Below are 19,145 nucleotides of genomic sequence, written 5' to 3' on the forward strand. Positions count from 1 at the left end.
TTTATGGAAACTGACCTTAGGAAACACTACCAAGGAAAAGACACTAAGAACTCTTGACAAAATGCCACAGCCTTTGTCTTATTTGTATACAAAAGCAAAACAACAATAACAATAATAACAACAACAACAAAACCCCACTCAACATTGTCAAGTAATGTTTTTTAAGGACCTAAATAGAAAGATTTCTTAAATTAATTATTTTATTTATTTACATTCCCCCTCAGGGTCCTCTCTCCCAGAGTTTGTCACCCCTTTTTTCTGCCCCTTTGCCTATGAGAGGGTGCTTCCCCTGCCACATCCCCCTTCCCTGGGGCATCAAGTCTCTACAGCATCAGGTGCATCCTCTCACACTGAGAACAGACAAGGCAGTCCTCTGCTACATATGTGTGTGTGTGTGTGGGAGGGGCGTGTTCAGGGATCAGCCCATGTAAACTCTTTGGTTGGTGGCTTAGTCTCTGGGAGCTCTGAGGGTTCTGGGTTTGTCGATACTGTTAGTTTTTCTATGGGGTTGCTCACTCCTTTGGCTCCTTCAATCTTTCTCCTAACTCTTTCATAGGGGTCTCAAATAGAAAAATTTTTGAAAAGTTATTTCACACAGAGAAGAAGCTTCACGTAGTTGAACTTAAAGACTATCAGTGTGTAAAGTGGAATGAGAGGGAGATTTCCTGTACTTAATGTCTAACCTGCGGAGGATTGTGTATGGTGGGCCAGAATTTTCCTTTTCAGAGGAATTTAGGTTCCTAGGGATGTGTATAAAGCATAGTCAGCACATATCCAAAGACAGTGTAAGAGGAAAATCCCAAATGTTTTAGCTTGTTGACGGACTTCAGCAGAGAATGAAAGCATATAACATGGCGAGTTTAAAGTGAGCAAGTCTCTGGAATTGAGGCTCTCCTTGAATGAGTCTATCCTTGTTCCTCCACTGTGACTTCCATTCTTAGCCACCCCTCCTTAGCATGAGCGTCAGCATCTAGGGAGAGCAGCACGTCTCAGCTCTGAATCTTCTCCATTGGACAGACTTAGGAACACTTCGGTGATTCTAAGAGGCCGTTCATCTAATTATAACCTGACATAAGAAACAATGGGGCTATGTGTGATAAGAGTAATGATTGGAACTAAATAGCATAAAGAAGTCTTACTTTTAATGTAAATAAGTTTATGTGAGTTTTAATTAACATCTTCTGAAGAGTTTCTGAAAAGAGTAAAAATCTTAGTTATACTTCTTTTTCTAGTGGAAATATAATGAGTTTTACCATGTCAAAGCTTCATGCAGCCAAGGTCCAGTTTATGCCTGCAACATCACAGATCTACAGCCTTACACTCCTTATAACATCCGAGTCGTGGTGGTTTATATGACAGGAGAAAATAGCTCCTCGATTCCAGAGAGCTTCAAGACAAAAGGTAGGTATTAGCATATATTGTTAGCATGCATTATTACCTAATACATTAGCACATATGTGTAATGAAAACATTTCTGCTCTTTTCTCATCCCTCAATTCCACCAATCACATTCTAGAAGCACACATTTATTTTAAAAATTATATCTATTTTTCATTTATATATGTTAGTGTTTTGTCTGACTCTCTATATGTATACCTTCTTATGTACCTAATGGCATTACCAGGTTCTAATGTTAGACAGAAGAGGGTGTTGGATCTCCTAGAACTATAGTTACATATGGCTGTGAGTCACCATGTGTGTACTGGGAACAGAAACTGGATCCTCTATATGACTAACAAGTGCCCTTAACCTCTAAGCCATCTCTGTTGGCCCTCAAATGTTTTCCTGAGAGCCATTACTACGTATGTAGCATAGGTGAATAAACCAGAGTTAGGAGTCATTACAGAAAGGAGCAAGAATATACTGGCTAGGGTTTATAGGACCCTGAGATGGGCAAAACTATTTCTTCTTTCAGTTTTCTGATATCTCTAGCTATTGTTTTGTAGCAAGAACTATATAAAATAGAGTAACTGGATGACCAAGAAATACATACAAAATAAATTTTATAGTCCAAATGCTAAAATGAAGAAATAATGGGGCTGGAGAGATGGCTCAGTGGTTAAGAGCACTGGCTGCTCTTTTAGAAGTCCTGAGTTCAATTTTCGGCAACCACATGGTGGCTCACAACCATCGGTAATGGGATCCAATGTCCTCTTTTGGTGTGTCTAAAGACAGTTACAGTGTACTCATATACATAAAATAAATAAATCTTAAAAAAACAAACAAAAACAAACCAAGCCAAGTCCTACAATTCTATTTGACTAAGATTCTGAACACCATAACTCCAGGTTGATTCTTGAAAAAATAGAGGGCAAAGGTTCCAAAAGTGTGACTGTTTTAAAATTTTATTTTGTATTGAGATAAGAGATATGATTAGTGTTAGCTCACTAAGTAGCCAACCCATCATTAATGAAAGGCTCAGATATTCACATAAAAATATGTGCTTCAGGGCTGGGGAGACAGTGCTAGCAGAAAAGTGCTTACCAGGTAAGTTCCCAGAACCCACACCAAACATCTGGATGTGGTAGAGCGTTTGTAATCCCAGTGCTATGGCAGGTGGACAAAGGTAGATCCCTGGGACTCCTCAAGCAGCCAGCCTACCCACTGAAGGAGCACTAAACCAATGAGTAATTCTCTCAAAAAAAGTAAAGTGTGTGGTAACTGAAGACCAAAACTTGAGGTTGACCTCTGGCTTCCATATAAATAAGCACATGTTTACACACGCACATGCACACGCACATGCACAGGCACACGCACACAGCCTTTCTATCAGAATATTTCTTTAAAACATTAATCATCTTCAGCATATTCCAGCGAAAGATAACTAATGCAAAATATTTTGTACCTCTAATGTGTCTGTTAATTCTCTCTTTATCCCCATAAAGCTGGAGTCCCAAACAAACCAGGCATTCCTAAGTTACTGGAAGGGAGTAAAAATTCAATCCAGTGGGAAAAAGCTGAAGATAATGGGAGCAGATTGATGTACTACACCCTTGAGGTCAGGTACGTGTCAACTGGTGCCCTTGAGGTCAGATATGTATCAACTGGTGCCTTATGTGTCACAAGAACTAAGCAATTACAAGGTGATCAGAAGCAATAACTCTGTCAAAGTACATTTATATAGAAAAATGAATCTTTACAGATTTTTGTATGTTTCATGACATTCTTTGTCCGTTTCCTAAAATTAGCCTTGACCTTCTTAATTACAATACACACCGTGTCTCTCTGAGAAATCTGCAACTGCAAATGCAAACTTCACAGCAGCCACTCCCTCAGAGTTTATGCAACTGATATTTACTTAATATTCATTCTGCTTATGAAGATGATGTTTGAAGATGATGTTTATGAAGATGATGTTTGGTGTCAGACAATGGGTGGATGTAAACTGATAAATTTTGTTTTGGCAAAGTTGGATTCTCTCAGGTGAAAAGTGGTGGAAAGATTGGCATTCTTTTTTCTGAGTCTGAGACGAAGGAGATGGCTGAAATGATGTGAAGTCAATAGGTCTGCAGGCTTTTCTGTCTGATGTCAACAGATAAGTGTGTTTCCAAAGACTGAGAATCTGCTGTAGCCTAAAACCAGCAGCTGAGAAGCACGTGTACCTTCAGACCCAGCCAGTTTGTAGAGTTCAGTGAGGGAACTGGCCCAGAAGGACTGACCTCGTGCCAGCCCGAGGGGAGAAATCCAAATTTCAAAGACACTCCCCTCACGGGACTATGAAGCCATCTTTAAGAGGCTCCAAGGACAGAAGTCACTTCCATAATTATAGTTCTGGCAATGTGAGCTTTGGGTCTATTTTTGCTTTGTCTTTACTCTGGCATCCCTAAAACCTCAGAAAATTTCCTGCTCATGTTAGGAACTTCTTTGGGCTACATTTTTAGTTACAATTTTCAAGAAATAGTTTGTCATTGTTTTTCATACAGGGCAAAACATGTTTAAGAACTATCTTGGCTGCCTTTGAATATAGTGGTATGTAATATCCAGGCCACGACTTTTTGTTGGGACTCTTTAGTGTGTTCCCTTCAGTAAGACCATAAATGTGTAATTTTACCTAAATAGCTTGCATACCCTGGCCCTGGAGCTCCATTATTGGTATTATAATATCAACACTATAGGGCAGGAGGAAGTGTTGTCATATGATTATCTCTATGTTATATCTCAAGAAAGGATACTCTAGTTACACTCTACACTATTTTACCCCTCTCCCCACCTCCGGTCACACATACTGATAATTTTGGTGGCTGAACTATTTATCTATGCACTAACTTACTAAGTATTATAATACCGTCCTTGCAATTTAAAATTCTACATATTATCTAAATATTGTATAAATAAATTACAAGTGACACAGGAGAATGAAAAATTAAAAAATATATAAGCCAAGTATGGTATGCACACATGTAATCCGAGAACTCAGACGGCAAGAACTGAAGGATCATGTGTTCAAGGGCATCCTGGCTGCCAAAATAGCTCTATTTAAAAAACCCAACCAACCAACCAACCAAGCCACCAACCAACTGATCAACCAACCAACCAACCAACCAACCAAACAAACAAACAAACAAACAAAAAGACTAGGGAGATGGCTCAGTGGATAAGAGTACTTACTGAGAAAACATAAGGCCTTGAGTTTGAATCCCCAGACCCCACATAAAAAGCCAGGTGTGGCTGTGTACATGCCTATAACACAGGTGGAGGCAGCTTCACTGGGGCTTGCTGGTCACCAGTCTACCTTTAGGTTTAGTGAGAGACATTGGCACAAGGGAAAAAGGCAGAAAGTGATGGAGTAGGACACCCAATGTCTTCATATGGTCTGGACAATCATACAGGGCAATATACATACATGCATATATGCACCACATATACATGCAGAAAAGAAAACATTAAAAATGGAAAAGAAATAAGTGCAAACTTTTGAACTAAAAACTGTGAAGTAATTATGTGTTTGGAGATTAGCAATTTCCTGCATTTTGAACAGTAGGAGTGGGAATCACCAGCTTTCTCTTTTTGTGGGTTCAGTTGGTTTGAATCACTAAGTCTTTAATAAACACACTGTGTTCTGCAGCAAATCATGCAGCAGAGGTAAAGTCAAGGGTCAAGTGTGTGATAAGTGACTAGAAATAACCCCACACTGTTTTATGTATGGTCAATGTCTATTAATCTACTGTTTCTTTTTGCAGAAAAGGCATTTCAAATGATTCACAGAACCAGAGTTTAACATGGAAGGTGGTGTTTAATGGGTCCTGCAGTAGCATTTGCACATGGAAGTCAAAAAACCTCAAAGGAACATTTCAGTTCAGAGTAGTAGCTGCAAATGAAATTGGATTTGGAGAATATAGTGAAATCAGTGAAGATATTACATTAGTGGAAGGTATGTTAACATATCTGTCTGTACACTGATTTATTACACAAAAATTAGTTCCAAGGATAGATACACACTTAGTATTAGCAACAGACATGAACAGACAAGGCAGCTGAATAATCAACCATACAAGCTACTGAATGGGTCAACTTATCTGGTGTATTCTTCTTAAACTTTCATTTTTTTTTGTTTTGATTTCTTCTAGTTTTATTGAGATGGTGTTTTTCTGCGTAACAGCTCTGGCTGTCCAGGAACTCATTTTGTAGAACAGACTGGCCTTGAGCTCCTGAGAGCTGGAATTAAAGGCGTGTGACACCATGCCTAGCTTTAAAACATCATTCTTATCACTTCTCAGTAATAGGTGGTCACTCTTGACTGTCTACCACCCTAATTCCATGCTCTTACACAGACTTCCAAGAGTGTCTATTATCTGCCCTCGGTCTTTTTGGCCATGAGTAGTATCTACTTGTTACTGCTCTCTTTTACCTGACAGACTTAGAATGACTCTGTGTCTTTCTTCTTATCTATCTGTTCCATCGAGTCCTACCTTTGCTTATGCATCTTAACATCTGTGTAGTAAAAATCAAACCAAACCAAACCAAACCAAACCAAACCAAACCAAACCAAACCAAACCAAACCAAACCAAACCACCCTGACTAGAGTCAGTTTGGGGATATATATGAGTTTATAGTTAGGTTATAGGACTCAGCTTATAGTCCACAAGGAAGGGAAGACGAGCTCAAGATGGGAAGCCAGAGGTAGGAACTGAAGCAGAAACCACAGAGAAAAGCAGCTGGATTGGTTGTCTCTGAGCTCATATCTGGCTACCTTCCTTATGAATCCTGGGCCCAGCTGCCTGGGGTTGTTGGTACCAGAGTGAGCTAGGTCATTCTCCATTCATCAGAAATAATAAAAAAAATGCCCCCACAGACATACCCATGAACATCTGAATGATGCAATTCTTTAATTGGATATCCTTCTTCTTGGGTGTGTCAAGTAGACAACAAAACTAATCAGGACTTATAGGCTGGAAACTTCCATGTCACATTTGATTTCTCTCTTTCTCTAGTCAATAACTTCAAATGATTTCAATTGATGTCAATTCCTCTTTTTAAAAATTTACATTTATTTCTTTGCTTATGTGCATGTGTGGACACTTGCCTGCCTTAGTAATATATGTTCAGGAAGAGAACAACTTTTAAGAGTTGGTTCTCACTTCCTATGTGGGTCATGAGGATCAAACTCCAATTACTAGACTTGGTGGCAAACACCTTTACCTGATGACCCAGCTTGCTGGTTCATCATCTTAATTCCTCACTGGTCAATTCTCACATCTCTATTTCTACATTGGCTTTCTTGATTTAAGATATCCTTTCTTGTCTGTGCTCTCAGCTTAACCACACTGCTGACAGTTTATCTCACGCACAAGACGGATACTTAGCCCATCTTTGAGTGATGTGAAATGGTTCCACTAACTGATTTCACTGTGGCATGTGAAGCCTCCTGTGGCCTTCCACCACACCGCCATGTGGTTCATGTTCCTAGCATCTGTCCCTGGGACGAAGCTTTTTCATTAGGTCTTTGGCCTTATGTTTCCTTCAGCCACAAAGACCAGCCTACACTTCCCATGAATCCTTTACTTGGGGTTTCCTTTTTGCCACTGGTGCTGGTTAGGTGATTCCTTTTCTGAATAGACTGCATTGTGATCTTTATTTGAATACAATATCACTAGAATCTTTATGTCTTCACTTTCTCATCACATTCATTCTAAGTCTGACTTTTCATACTTCCACTGCATTCTTGAACTGATTCTCAGTTTATATGATCTGTGTATAAAGTAGCATTGTGATTTAGATTCTTCAATAAAAGTTGAGTCATCTGGCTGGTGGAAGTTTCTCTCTCTCTCTCTCTCTCTCTCTCTCTCTCTCTTTCTCTCTCTTTTCCTCTTTCTCTCTCTCTTTCTTTCTTTCTCTCTCTTTTCCTCTCTCTCTTTTCCCCTCTCTCTCCCCCCCCCCCCCCTCTCTCTCTCTCTCTCTCTCTCTCTGTATTGAACCCTGGACTTTGCACATTCAAAGTAAGCACTCTATCACTTGGCTACATTTTCATCACTGTAATATCAAGAAATTTAACCTCATTTATTTTGTTTATTGATTGTACTGTAAGATACCCGCAGCCCCTGAGACAGGGTTTCTCTGTGTAGCCCTAGTTGTCCTGGAACTCACTCTGTAGACCAAGCTGGCTTTGAACTCACAGAGTTCACACACACGCTTGGGAATAAATGGAACAATTTGGGTTTTTGTGTGAATTAATTTTTGTTCAAACTTCTGTCTTTAGATGGTTTTTGGATAACAGAAACAAGTTTTATACTTACTATCATAGTTGGGATATTTCTGGTTGCTACAGTCCCACTGACCTTTGGTGAGTATCATAGATTTTACAAGCAGGTAATAAATTTTTATTAGACCATATTGACTGATTTATCTTTCAGTTTATCTAATTTAATACATGAAACATAACCTTATTAAATAAGTTCATAAAGTTCACAGCATTGCCCTTGGCTGTCTTTTCTTAGCTACTAACTTCTATAATTTTTTCTTTTATTTGATTCAAGGGATGTGCTAGGTTTTTTTTCACATAAAGGTTTATTTTGGCTTACAGTTTTGAAAGTGTTGGTTAATGATCAAGTGTTCTTGTTGCTTTGGGTGTGTGGCAGCCCCTCATGACAGGAGTGTGATGTAGTAATGTCCACATCTCACAGCCAGAAATGGAAGAGAAAGAGAATGGAGCTGGGGTCCCATCATCACCTCCAAGAACATGTTCTCCACACAAGAAGTCCTCCCATTAGGCCCTAACCTCTGTATCTCCAAGATGTCAAGCTGATGGCTAGACTTTAACATGTGCACCTTTGAGGAATACTGTGGATGCAAACCATGGGGCAACTAGCTCATGGCTAATACATCACAATATATAATATACACTTAAGATACAACTATTTGTGAAGATACTCTATTTTAGCTTGCTATAAAACCGTGCTTGTTTCTGATTGGCTATTTCAAGTGTTCTGTGATTTGTAGGTTAGAATATAAATAAAAGTAACCATAGATACAAAAACAGTGTAGGATTAATGGTAGGCTAGTGTGAGTCACTGGTTGGGATAGCTTTGGTCCCCAAGCAGACAGCTCAGTTTGGAATGAATAGGGCCTCTCACAGGAGACCCATTTCTGGCCTGTAGGACTTACTCTTGCTTTTTGATGACTGATAGGCTTACTTCAAATCCCTGTTCATTTACAAAGGATTGAAAAACAGCAGAATTAGGTCAGATAGCTATTTCCTACAGCTTATTTTATGTTAGTATGTCGTTATTCCTTAAAGCTCTCCAACTTTTTAATGTTTAATTATGATATAAACACAGAAAACCCAAAATAGATTATGAAAAGTTGGGCCCAGAGGGATATCACCATGATCATACCTTCTGGCTTATTCCTATTGTATAATAAATGTCAACACATTACATTTGTTTAATTGCCTACATGTCTTGGTTTGGGTTATAAGATACATGAGCTTTTTGTCTACTGTTGACACTGAGAGTGCTCCCCAACACAGAATTACAGGAAGGGTATGATACCAGAAAAAAATTCTAGCACATATTCAGAAAGCTGTGGCTTACTGTGTTTAATAGAGAAAGTTACAAGGGAAAGGCAAAGGAAAAGCTACAAACACAAGGTTGGATTCTCTCTTTCTCTCTAAATAAATAAATACGTAAATAAATAAATAAATAAATAAAGCTACTATTTAATTAAATTTCCCAACCATTATTCTTTCGTCAGAGTGATTGGAAGTAAAAGGTTTCAAACAACACTTTGAACCTGAACTGAGGTTTCATTTAAAGAAAAATCCACCCAGCCATTTTCAGAGTGGGAACCCAGAGATGGACCTGGCTACAGAGTCCATCAACCTGGCCAGTATTAATTAAAGCTTTCTTCAAACTTGGAAAAAGAATCCACCCAGATAACGCATATGAATCCTTCAGCTAAGAGGGGTAGCTAATCTTTTGTGTGGAGCCTGCTAGGATTTTAACTTGTGGTTCCAGGGAGTCTGCATATGGCACAGCTGATGCCTCCAGAGTTTCATGTCTGACTGTGGTATATTTGGCAGTTGGCATATAGGCTTGTCTGCTTGTCTTCTTTCTGCTGGGAGGCATGTTGCACAAGGAAAACTTCATCTCACCTTTGCTTGCCTATTTCTCCATCACCATTGCTTGAGCCCATGACTCTAGTGGGTGAAGATGAGATCATTTCAATGTTTCGTGTGCTTCTGAGACATCCTGCAGATCTCTGACATTCTCAGGACGTGAAGGTCTTTATTGTGCTTGGAATTTGTGGACTTTGGGTGGAGCTAAGTTAATTCAGTTTTTAATTTTGTTGGTGGCATATGTGGTCTTACTAGTAGGAACGTGTGAGTGCATGCGCAAAGACTAAGTTATTAAAATAATGAAAAGCAGCAATTCTCTAGGAATTGCATTGTGCTGAGGGCTCTGTAAAATTGAAACAATGGCTTAAAAGTAAGTACTGGCAGTCTGTGGGTTAGTGAGAGGCTATATCTGATATGCAACATGAACCTCATGCCAGGAAAAGAAGCTACAAACTATTCTCAGTGACTCCAGGAGCTTGTCCTTTAATAATGGAAGTAAGACATACATGTTTGAGAAGATACATCAGGATGTTATGACATGAGATGTGGGTTACAGTGACATGGAAGAGTGCTGACAGCCACAGTTGGACTTTTAGGGTTATTGGCAAGAGGAGATTAGCAGAAGAATGAGGCAGTGTCTCTGAATGAGGATGCCTGGATGAGAGCGTGTGATGCTTAGAAAGTGCTTTGTTAAAGATGCTAGAAGCCGTCCTGTGCAGTCCTCCTAGATGGAATGCTACTTAGGTAAAACTTTCAGATATGCAAGGAACTAAGAAAAATGGTTGACTTTTTAAAATTGATTTTGGGGGATGAGGACCAGAGCTGACTAAAATTTAGAATAGGCTGGTTTGGAATTTGTGCTCCTGCTGCCTCAACCTCCCAAGCACTCAGATTCTAGGTGGGCACTCCATGCAAAAGTTCAAATTTTAAATAATCATTTCTAAAGCATTTTTGCTGATTTTGATGTCTGTAGTCGTACTGACATAATTGTATTTTAATCTTTATCAAAAAATTTTTTATCATTATGAAAACTGAGCATGATGTGGAAAGGGGAGAATACAAATCACAAGTTCTACAAGTATGCAGGACCAATGCTGCTGTTTATTAAAGACAATTTCTACATATTTATGAACAACAGACATATATTCTTTTGTATTTCTGTCTCTGCACTGCTGTGAAAAAATATCAGAGAATACTTTGAACAGAGCTGAGCTTTTATTTTGAGGAGGCCACCCAACTCTGGGAAAGCTAAACATTGCAAAGGAGCATACATGTTTCATGTGTTTGAATATGCACATGTGTGCTTATGTGTGTGCATGTACGTATGTGTGCACATCAGTGTACACATGTGCATGTTCATTGAGTGTGCATGTGTGTGTGTGCACATGTGTATGTATGTGTGGGGAAAAGGGGTCAATGTCAAAAGTCTTTTTCTATCCCCATCCACTTTATTTTTTGAGACAGTCTGACACTGAAGCTGGACCTCTCTGATCAGCTAGGCTGGCTGTCTTGCAGGTCCCCAAGATCTGCCTGTCTCTGACCTCTACCTCCAACACTGGGGTTATAGATGGGTGCTACCTACTCATCATTTAACTGGGTGCTGGGATCCAAACCAGGTCACCGTGCTTGTGCAGCAAGTGTTTTGTTCGATGAGTCATCTCTCTGGCTCTGACACACACATTTCTGCCTTACACATCACATCGATGATGTTTTACACTCAATCTTAGCCAGAGGACTGAGAGAGAAACTGAAAGCATTTTAAATGTGCCATTGTGTTGGAAGTGTTCCTTCAGATCTACTGGAGTGTGATGGCAATGTCTGATTGCACAGGTTTGTTTCATTAATAATTATTTTGCAAGTTTTAGAACTTAGTTTGGTTTTAACTTGTAGGTAATTTTGAGAAGTACATTCTAAAGGTATACTTCAAAGTTTATTTGGAGTTGTAAGTAATATAGTTAATTCTATGTTTAAAAATATATGACTTGTGTGGCATTTGTATGGAATTTTGCTCAGATTTAATTTAAAATTTTTATCACAGGAATATTTTAAAATCAAACTGGCATTTTGCCAACAGTGTTTAGACACACATGTGTCCTTAAAACACACTACCATTTCTTAATGGAAAAAAGTAGTATCTTACTTAATAAATCGTCTGTTTTCTTGTAGTCTGGCATAGAAGCTTGAAAAATCACAAAGCATCCAAGGAAGGCCTCTCAGTTCTCAACAACAACGACAAAGAGTTGGCTGAGCTTCGAGGCCTGGCGGCTGGTGTGGGACTGGCCAATGCCTGCTATGCAGTACAGTATGTGGCCCAGGCCATCTTCTTGGATCACACAAGCAGAGTGTGGGCCCAGTAACAAGGGTGTCCACATAGTCCTACATTTCCCAGGGATTTTCGGGTGTCATTGTCAGTAACATTTGCTTCTAGTCTCAAATGTGGCATGGGACAAAATCGTGAACTATGTGGTTATCCTATAAGAAAAATAGAGACAAATCCATTGCCTTCCATTGTTTAGTTTTGTGATTCAAAAATCAACTTAAGAAGAAATTATTGTGAAAAGAATGTAGTTAATTGAATGGCAATAGAGACTGAGAAAGGGAGAAAATTCTAAGGGCTTGAATGTATCTTATTATTCCATTGTAGAAGCTGTATGACAATCACTCACAGTGTCTCTTTAAGACAGATGAGTTTTAAACCTTAAGAAAATAAGGAAATTAAGGAAAATAAGTATTTATTTGCAGGAGATACTATGTCATACTCTCTGTAAAAAGAATCCTATGGTCATAGGCCTTGCCTTCTGAAATTACAAAACTAGATTTATTTATTTTTATTAATCATTTATTTATTTTCATCCCAGATGCAGTCCCCCTCCTGATCCCCTTTTCAGACTTCTTCCCCCATCCTCCTTCCTCTTTTCCTCTGAAAGAGCACCCCCCACCTCCATGAAACAGAATTTAAAGTAGATACAGACATGAATCAAATCAGCTCTTCAGAGGTTTTTGTTTTGGGGGGGGGGTTGGTTATTTTTAGGAAACACTGTGTATCTGATATTTAAGTTTCTTCTGGGCCTGGAGAGATGATTTCAGTAGTTAAGAACATTGGCTGCCCTTCCAGAGAACTAGAGTTCAATTTCCAGCACCTATATGCCAGTTTATAACTATCTGTAACTCTAGTTCCAGGGGACTAGTCACCCTCAACACAGGCATACATGCTGGCAAAACACCAATTGATACACATAAAATAAAAATAAATAATAGCTTTTTAAAAAACGATTCTTGAAAAACAAAATAAAACAAAACAAAAACCTCAACATGTACTTAATATAGATTAAGTACCAACACCACAGTCTTCCCAGGTGAAGACTCGACTTTTGAAGGCTAAAGTGGTGGTGGAGGAGCTGACTTTTTGGTCATAGTAAATCCTGTTTGGCACGAGAGCAGGTATGTGAGACAGATGAAGTGAATACTTCAAGGCTCAGCTGCTTCTGTTGCTATTTTCTTCATCTGCAGTGGCTTTTCCATGGATCTGCAACCTAGAGCATTTTATAACTCCACGTTTTGAGAGGAGCAGCTGCAATAGAAGCCTTGGGGTAGCCTCCACCTTCATGCTTCTATAGAAATGTCAGTGTTCAGTAAAGTGACATACTCCATGTAAAAGCTGATAGAGTAGGAGAGTGTTGGAGAACAGAATTCCTCATCACTCTATTAGAATGTGCAGGGCCACCAAGCACTGATATCTCTCGATTTCTTTCAAATATAAACATGTAAACCTAAGGCTCTTGGGGGAAAACAAACATACTGTTATTTTACAGTACACTTCCAACCCAAGAGGAGATTGAAAATCTTCCTGCCTTCCCTCGGGAAAAGCTGAGCCTGCGCCTTTTGTTGGGAAGTGGAGCTTTCGGAGAAGTGTATGAAGGCACAGCTGTAGACATTCTAGGAGTGGGAAGTGGAGAAATCAAAGTGGCTGTGAAGGTAATGTGGATCTCCAGATCCTGTCACAGATATGACTCCATAAACATCCAGAGCTACTGGTTGATAAGAGGCATTCTAGCACAGTTAGTAAGATGCGTTGTATGTCTCACAACAGAATTTCCATCTACTTACTAATACAAAAATGAGAAAAGTTTAATGTGATAAATATGCAAGTAGCCTGGATTTGTCCCTTACCCAATGGACCTATAAATCAAAACATCACATTGTACAGCAAAATTATATATAAATAGTATGTCAACTAAAAACTAGGATAAATCTGGAGCTGGAGAGTGTGCTCAGTGGTTAAGAGTGCTTGTTGCTCTTACAGGACTTGGGTTTGGTCTTAGAACCTACATGGTGGTTACAACCATCTATCTCCAGGTCCAGAGGATCCTAACACCCCTTTCTGGCCTCCAATGACACCAGGCACACATGTGGTACATATACCTACAAGCAGACAAAATATTTACACACATAAAATAAATTAACATTTAAAAACTGAGACAACCCCTAGATAGAGTTATTAAATTAACAGACTGGCAAGCCAAGGATGGGTAAGATTCTTATGTCTTACCAACCTAATACATAAGTGCATTGCTTTTGATAATGTGTATTCCATGATGGGTAAGGAAGGCATTCTTGGCAGAACGACCTAAGACAGGTTCAGTCTTGTTTATGAAATGCAAAAGGTATGTGTGTGTGTGGGGGAAGCAGAGAGCTTTGGGGTCTGCTTGGTAAGAATCTAACATGGGCCAAGGACAAGGAAATGGGCTGCTTTACAAAAATATGACATTGGCCAAGGAAGTGGGCTTCAGGCAGGAATCTGGCATTAGGCTAGAACAAAGAAGTAATTTCAGGCAGGAATCTAAATATTAGGCTAGAACAGGTCTTCAGACATAAAAGTGACTTTGGGCTAGGCTCAAAAAAGGAAAGTAGGCTCAGATATTTTGGTCATCCTGATAAGCCCTTAGAAACAGTGATCATAGGACTTTGTTTATTGCCTTGCTTGTTCTTTGACTATTTGTGTTTATTGTTTTGCTTTTTCCTTCACTATTTGCAGCTATTGTATTGCTAGTTCCTCAACCTAGAACTCACCTTAATACTTGCATGTAATTAAAATGATATGAAAGCAAAAAGGAGGAGGTGGGATGAGAAAGGTGGTTTCTAGGGAGGGGTAATGGAAAAATGAGACCACATCTGAAATGTAAATAAATAAAATATACAATAAAAAAGAGAGACAGGAACAGCCTCTTATTAACCTGAAAAGTCATTTTTGGGAGGCGGGTGAATCAAGAGCCAGAGTCAACAGAGTGGGGCTCCTGGACAAGAGGGGTGTTCCGGGCTCGGAACAGGGATAAGACAAGGGACACTAGCCAGTGCCAGTTTCTGAGGGCAATTTAGTTAAGGTCTCTTTTTAGGGTTCTGTTCATTTTCTCTATCTTCCCTGAGCTCTGGGGACAGCATGAACAATGGAGCTTCCAATTAGTCCCCAATATCTCTGACAATCTCTGACTTACCTTAGAAACAAAAGCAAGACCTGTTACCTGATTTAATTACCTCAGACACTCGAAATCTCAGGAAGATTTATCTGTATTTTTCTGGCCTAACTTTTGCAAAATTTGTCTCTCAATATATTCTAGGCTGGGGGAAAGTTTTCTATAAAACTCTCCACCACACCAGTTTCTCTCATGTTTCATTGCCTGAAACTGAAACTTAATGGCAAAGAGATTGGAGAACCAGCTCAGGCTGACCTCCTGTGATTTATTGAAGAACTAACCCAGGCTGGACTCCAGTGGCTTATGACAGAAAGATTGATGAACTAGCCCAGGCTGGCCTCTCATGATTTATGACAAAGAGATTGGAGAACCAACTCGGGCTGCCCTCCCATGACTTATGTCAGGGAGATTGGAGACTTTAAGAATTGATTCTCACAATTAACTTTCATTTATTGACTAATAACAGGCAACTTTCTTCTAAAAAAACAATCAACCAACCAACCAACCAAAAAATCAACCAAACAAACAAACAAAAAACTAGAAAGAACTAAGAAGTGATTTCAAGTAAGGTGGGAAAGCAGATACTGAGAAGAAAATCTGAAAATATGCTGACCCATTAATGACCAAATTAGTGTGTTTTAATTTTTTTCCCTAGTTCTATATATGGCGAGAGGTCTCAATCATTAGGATCACTGGCTACTCTTCTAGGAGATCTGGTTTTGATTACCAGAACTCATATGTCAGGTCACAAGCATTTGTCACCCTAATCCCAGGAGCTCCGATGATCTCTTCTGAATTCCACAGCCTCTGTGCACTTGTGTTGTACCAACATACCTATAGGAAACAGCCTTACATATAAAGTAAATAGACAATGTAGTAATTACAAATCCCACAAAACAAGAAACATTCATTTTTCAGAGGGACCTTACATAACTGTTACTCTACCCCTTATCTAGTTCACTGAGATAGTCTTGATTAAACAGTAGCAATAATGGTAGTTTTAGGGAACTTACACAGTATCAACAGTCAGGCACAGATCATATGCACATGCTATATCTGTTATTTAGTTCCAGATATCAGAGTAGATATTGCAAAAACAAAAACAAAAGCAAAGAAAGCATAAAACGACTATAACAATGAAAGAAAAAACCAACCACACGTGCGCGTGCACACGCATGCACACACACACACACACACACACACACACCCCAAAGAAGATGAAACAAGCAACAAAACAAAATAAAGCAAACCTTGTCTCAACTAATTCACTGGGCTCCCAGTGTCTGATTTCTTACTTGCCTCCATTTCTTGCAGACCTTGAAGAAGGGTTCAACAGACCAGGAGAAGATTGAGTTCCTGAAGGAGGCACACCTGATGAGGTATTGCATATCTCAAGCAGTGATTTTCTCTGACAAGTATGGATGGGAAGATCTCCTTTCTCTTTGGATTTTTAACACCTCAAATGACCTAGTAACAATCAGATCATCCTGAAAATAAATGTCAACAAAAAACTTTAAAAGGAAACACACCTGTAGCATTAAATATTCCATAGAAGCCAATCTTAAGAGCCTGGGTAGGCAGTTCTCAGACAAACTGTCCTCCCATCTCTCATCTTCAATTAAGAGTATATTCTGCAAGCAAATTCTGAGGCTCTTTTGCTTTTACAACGTGCCTATTCTTAATGAGGGATAATGGGTCAAACAGACCCAGGAGGAGTGTTCTTTCATATGTTCTATTAGCAAGAATATGTTTTGCCTAGGAACTAGTCGGCAAGATTCCAGCAGGTGGCAGTCATGAGAACTACTCAAGGACATCTTAAGGAGATGCAGCAGGCAAAGGCTCATGGGAAGTCAAGCTGGGTCCTCTAGTTAGACTTGGGCCTTTCTCACTCTGGTGTCTTCACAACCCAGAGGCCGAAACCTGAGGATCTGAGTTGTTTCTCTGAAAGGGAAAGGGCATTTAACATAATTGTGATGACACAGATACGCTTTCATCTATCTCTTGAAGAAAGCTATTAGTCAAAATTGCTCTTTCTCTATCATAAAACCCATATAGTGAGAAACATTATTTCTTCTAAAACCCCTTCTATTCTACTCAGATGCACTGGCCACTAGGGGTTGCCATGTTTCCTTCTTAAGGCCAGCACATGGGACGTAGGGAAACTTTTTCTTCTTAAAGTTAGTGAGGTCTTTGAAAGGATGCTCTGGGCAAAGAACTGCTCTATTACATGTAGACCCTAGCTGGGACCGATATCACTGCCATGTCATCTGGCTTGTGTCTTTTCACCTTCCAGCAAGTTTAATCACCCCAACATTCTGAGGCAGCTGGGAGTCTGTCTGCTGAGTGAACCCCAGTACATTATTCTGGAACTGATGGAAGGGGGAGACCTTCTAAGCTATCTGCGCAAAGCTCGGGGGACAACGGTAGGTAGGCGGTGGCGTCTGCGGTATTGGCTTCCTAAAGTAAATCGCTAGAACGTCCTGTTGATTTTCTTCAAGTTCCGTGCACAGCAGCTTTAGCTGGTGGGAGAAGCTTTGAAGGCAGCTATAGAAAGAAAGTGCACGTTTTCTTCATGTTAGATTAGGATAGTTAGAACGCTGAGCTAATATCTGAGCCTGGTTTTAGTACTTGATGAGAAAACAAACCTCTTATAAACAGAAGGGTACCCCCACCCCAGTATAGGAATTATGTGGAATTACTCTGTCTATCCCCAAAATTTATTTCCAATGTTAAAGTCTACTAACCTTTGCTGTTGGGTGGATCTGCTGACCTTGATCTTGCTGGGATCAGGAATAGCTTGTCATCTTCAGGATGGCAGAACTATTTGGATTTTCTTTTTGCTCATTTTCCCCCTTCTATTGAAAGCAGATTTTTTTCTCATATTGTATATCCTGATTACAGTTTCTCCTCCTTCTATTCCTTCCCAGTTCTTCCCTTACTCCCCTCTCCCAGATCCACTCCCTTTCTGTCTCTCATTAGAAAACAAACAGGCTTCTAAGGGATTATGATATGATATGAAATGAAACTATCAGGTCAGAACTGAACAAAACAAACAGAAGGAAAAGAGTCCTATTGAGCATCACTACTCCCCACTCTCCCAAAGGCACGAGAATGATTCAGAGACCCAAATTCAGGAATCCCATTTTAAAAAAATCTATATGCAAATGATCTGTAGTGTAAAAAGTGACAAAAAGACAATATGAGACAAGGAACCTCCGAAGATGCATATGATCTCAGTGGAGGTTGGAGGCTTTCTGTTGCCCATTTTCTCTCGGGTGCTTACTGTTAGTCTGTTTCCCCAGTGAGGCTCCCTTAAAGAAGACTTTCATTTTCAAGCAGTTATCAATTGGAGATAGCTTCTGGGTTAAGGATAGAGGAATATATCTACTTTCAGCTCTAGGGCCTCCATCTGATGCAGATCCATGCAGGCCCTGTGCATGCTGCTGTGGTCTTTGTGACTTCCTATGTGCATCGGTCCTGTCGACTTATAGATCTTGTTTCTTGGTGTCCTCCAACGGCATCTAAAACTTATTTTGGGTGAAGCCAAACTCTTGACTTTATGCATCTTCTCTCATTCCATCTACCCAGTGTTCTGTTTGCTCTCCTCCCCGAGACATCCACACCTGTTCTCTAGGTCTTCCCTCTTGATGGTTCCAGGTCATTCACCTGTTTCCAGTGCTTGGAACACTGTAGATCCAGGAACTACTCTGGCATGCTGGATGAAGCTAGGAAATCACTTTCCTGCAGGATCCTACTTTATACCTTGGATTAGAAGACAAGAGGCAAAGCACTGAAATTTAAAGCTATAGATTTAAAACACTCATTTTCATTTTTAAAGCACTGCATGGCTAAGCAGAGTATGTAGCAAGGTGAATAGTGTAAAAACCAGGAGGCTGTGCACAATCTAATACACACTTCCAAGCCTGCAGATATCTTTTGGTATTTGCCTGTTTTCTCCAATGCTCTGCTTATGCTGGTGCCCAGTGTGCACTTTCTAAGATGGAAGAGACTTTAACACAGACTTCCTCACAAAACTGCCTCACCACACACAGGAGGGATTTTTCCTCATTCTCCAATCGCTATTGGGCTTTTCCACTTATCAGTATCTGGGTTTACATCT

At 39.7% G+C, this 19,145-nt stretch overlaps 1 protein-coding gene across 5 annotated transcripts in view; it reads left to right on the forward strand.

Moving 5' to 3' along the window:
* The window catches only part of Ros1 (ROS proto-oncogene 1, receptor tyrosine kinase), a 108,078-nt gene that overhangs the window by 71,186 nt on the left and 17,747 nt on the right, over window positions 1-19,145 (forward strand). For all 5 annotated transcript variants that reach the window (XM_028772599.1, XM_028772596.1, XM_028772598.1 and 2 more), the window contains exons 32-39: window positions 1,233-1,401; window positions 2,886-3,003; window positions 5,181-5,371; window positions 7,698-7,781; window positions 11,721-11,856; window positions 13,367-13,529; window positions 16,340-16,404; window positions 17,319-17,448. In XM_028772599.1, coding sequence (XP_028628432.1) covers window positions 1,233-1,401; window positions 2,886-3,003; window positions 5,181-5,371; window positions 7,698-7,781; window positions 11,721-11,856; window positions 13,367-13,529; window positions 16,340-16,404; window positions 17,319-17,448 — 1,056 coding nt within the window. The remainder of the gene's footprint in view (window positions 1-1,232; window positions 1,402-2,885; window positions 3,004-5,180; window positions 5,372-7,697; window positions 7,782-11,720; window positions 11,857-13,366; window positions 13,530-16,339; window positions 16,405-17,318; window positions 17,449-19,145) is intronic.

This window comes from Grammomys surdaster, unplaced genomic scaffold, assembly GCF_004785775.1.
Source record: "Grammomys surdaster isolate TR1022 unplaced genomic scaffold, NIH_TR_1.0 215, whole genome shotgun sequence".
Lineage (NCBI taxonomy): Eukaryota > Metazoa > Chordata > Mammalia > Rodentia > Muridae > Grammomys > Grammomys surdaster.